This window comes from Emiliania huxleyi (genome assembly GCF_000372725.1).
Source record: "Emiliania huxleyi CCMP1516 unplaced genomic scaffold EMIHUscaffold_10749, whole genome shotgun sequence".
NCBI lineage: Eukaryota > Haptophyta > Isochrysidales > Noelaerhabdaceae > Emiliania > Emiliania huxleyi.
This window is the reverse complement of record NW_005201950.1, coordinates 1-1,076: the sequence shown is the minus strand read 5'-3', so window position 1 is coordinate 1,076 and position 1,076 is coordinate 1. Positions and strand designations below refer to the sequence as shown.

Below are 1,076 nucleotides of genomic sequence, written 5' to 3'. Positions count from 1 at the left end.
CCCACAGGTCCACGCGCGCCCGGGCGGCGTCCCACCCATCCGCGTCGCGCGACGCCTTGAGCAGGTTCAGCGCGGGCGGGAAGTGGCAGCACGTGTGCGCCATCTCCTCCTTGTGCCACCGCGGCTGCACCTCCGTCGCGTTGAGGTCGTAGCCCCAAAAGGATTTTTTGGTCGCCTCGGTCCAGTTCGTGCGCCACTCCGCGGCGCAAAAGTCCGTCTCGTCCAGGCACTCGCGCTCCCAGCACTTGTGCCGGCCCTGCGCCTTGTCGCGCGGGCAGTGGCGCACGTCACGCCCGCGCACGATGCACGAGGACGTTCCCCACTCGCCCTCGAGCGTGACCGACGCGTATGGCTGCACCGGCGTCGAGAACTTGCCAGCGTGGAGGAGGCAGATGTAGACCATGCGTCTGTCCCAAGCGCCTTGGGCGCCTTATTGTGCGGGAAAAGAATTTTATCGCACAACACTTTCGATATTCGGTGCAGAAACCCCGGCCATGCCCATGTAACGCAATTGTGCTCGATTTTTTGGTAGAAGTGTCTCCAAGTCTTCTGGACCCATCGATGGCCGTCGCCTCGACGCCGCTCGTCGCGGCACCATCGTGCCCGGCCTGGGCGAAGCATCGTCGCGGGCGCCAGCCGCAGTTCGACGGCAAGCCGTGCGAGCCTGCTAAGGAGGAGGACATGTGGCTGTGCCTGGCCGACGGCCGCGCGCGCAGCACCGCCGACCTGAAGCGCCTGGCGACAGCCGCTCGGGTGCGAGCGAAACGAGCAAGAGATGCAGCCGCCGCGAACACGCGCGATCGGCAGGCGCGCGACCAGCGCCGCCGGCAGCGTGAGCAGCACGACCGGCGCGCAGCGCCGGCGGTCGCCAAGACCGTGCGCCCACAACGCGGCCAGTGCGGCTGCCCGGCGCACGCGGTGTGCGGCATGTGCGTCGACCAGGGCAAGCTCGCCGCGGCCGAGCAGGCGGCCATCGACCTGGAGACGCGCTTCCACGCCTCGACGAACGTCGTCATGGACCTGGAGCGGTCCGAGGACGAGACGGGGGCGCTGCTGCAGCGCTGCGTGCACGTCTC

General features: G+C 68.5%; 1 protein-coding gene across 1 annotated transcript; it reads left to right on the top strand.

Moving 5' to 3' along the window:
- Positions 1-561: 561 nt before the first annotated feature.
- On the top strand, positions 562-1,071 carry EMIHUDRAFT_125590 (hypothetical protein; the record flags this gene model as incomplete). Its single annotated transcript, XM_005792436.1, has 1 exon — positions 562-1,071. A coding segment is annotated over one exon (510 nt), but the record flags the coding sequence as incomplete, so codon positions are not given.
- Positions 1,072-1,076: the final 5 nt, after the last annotated feature.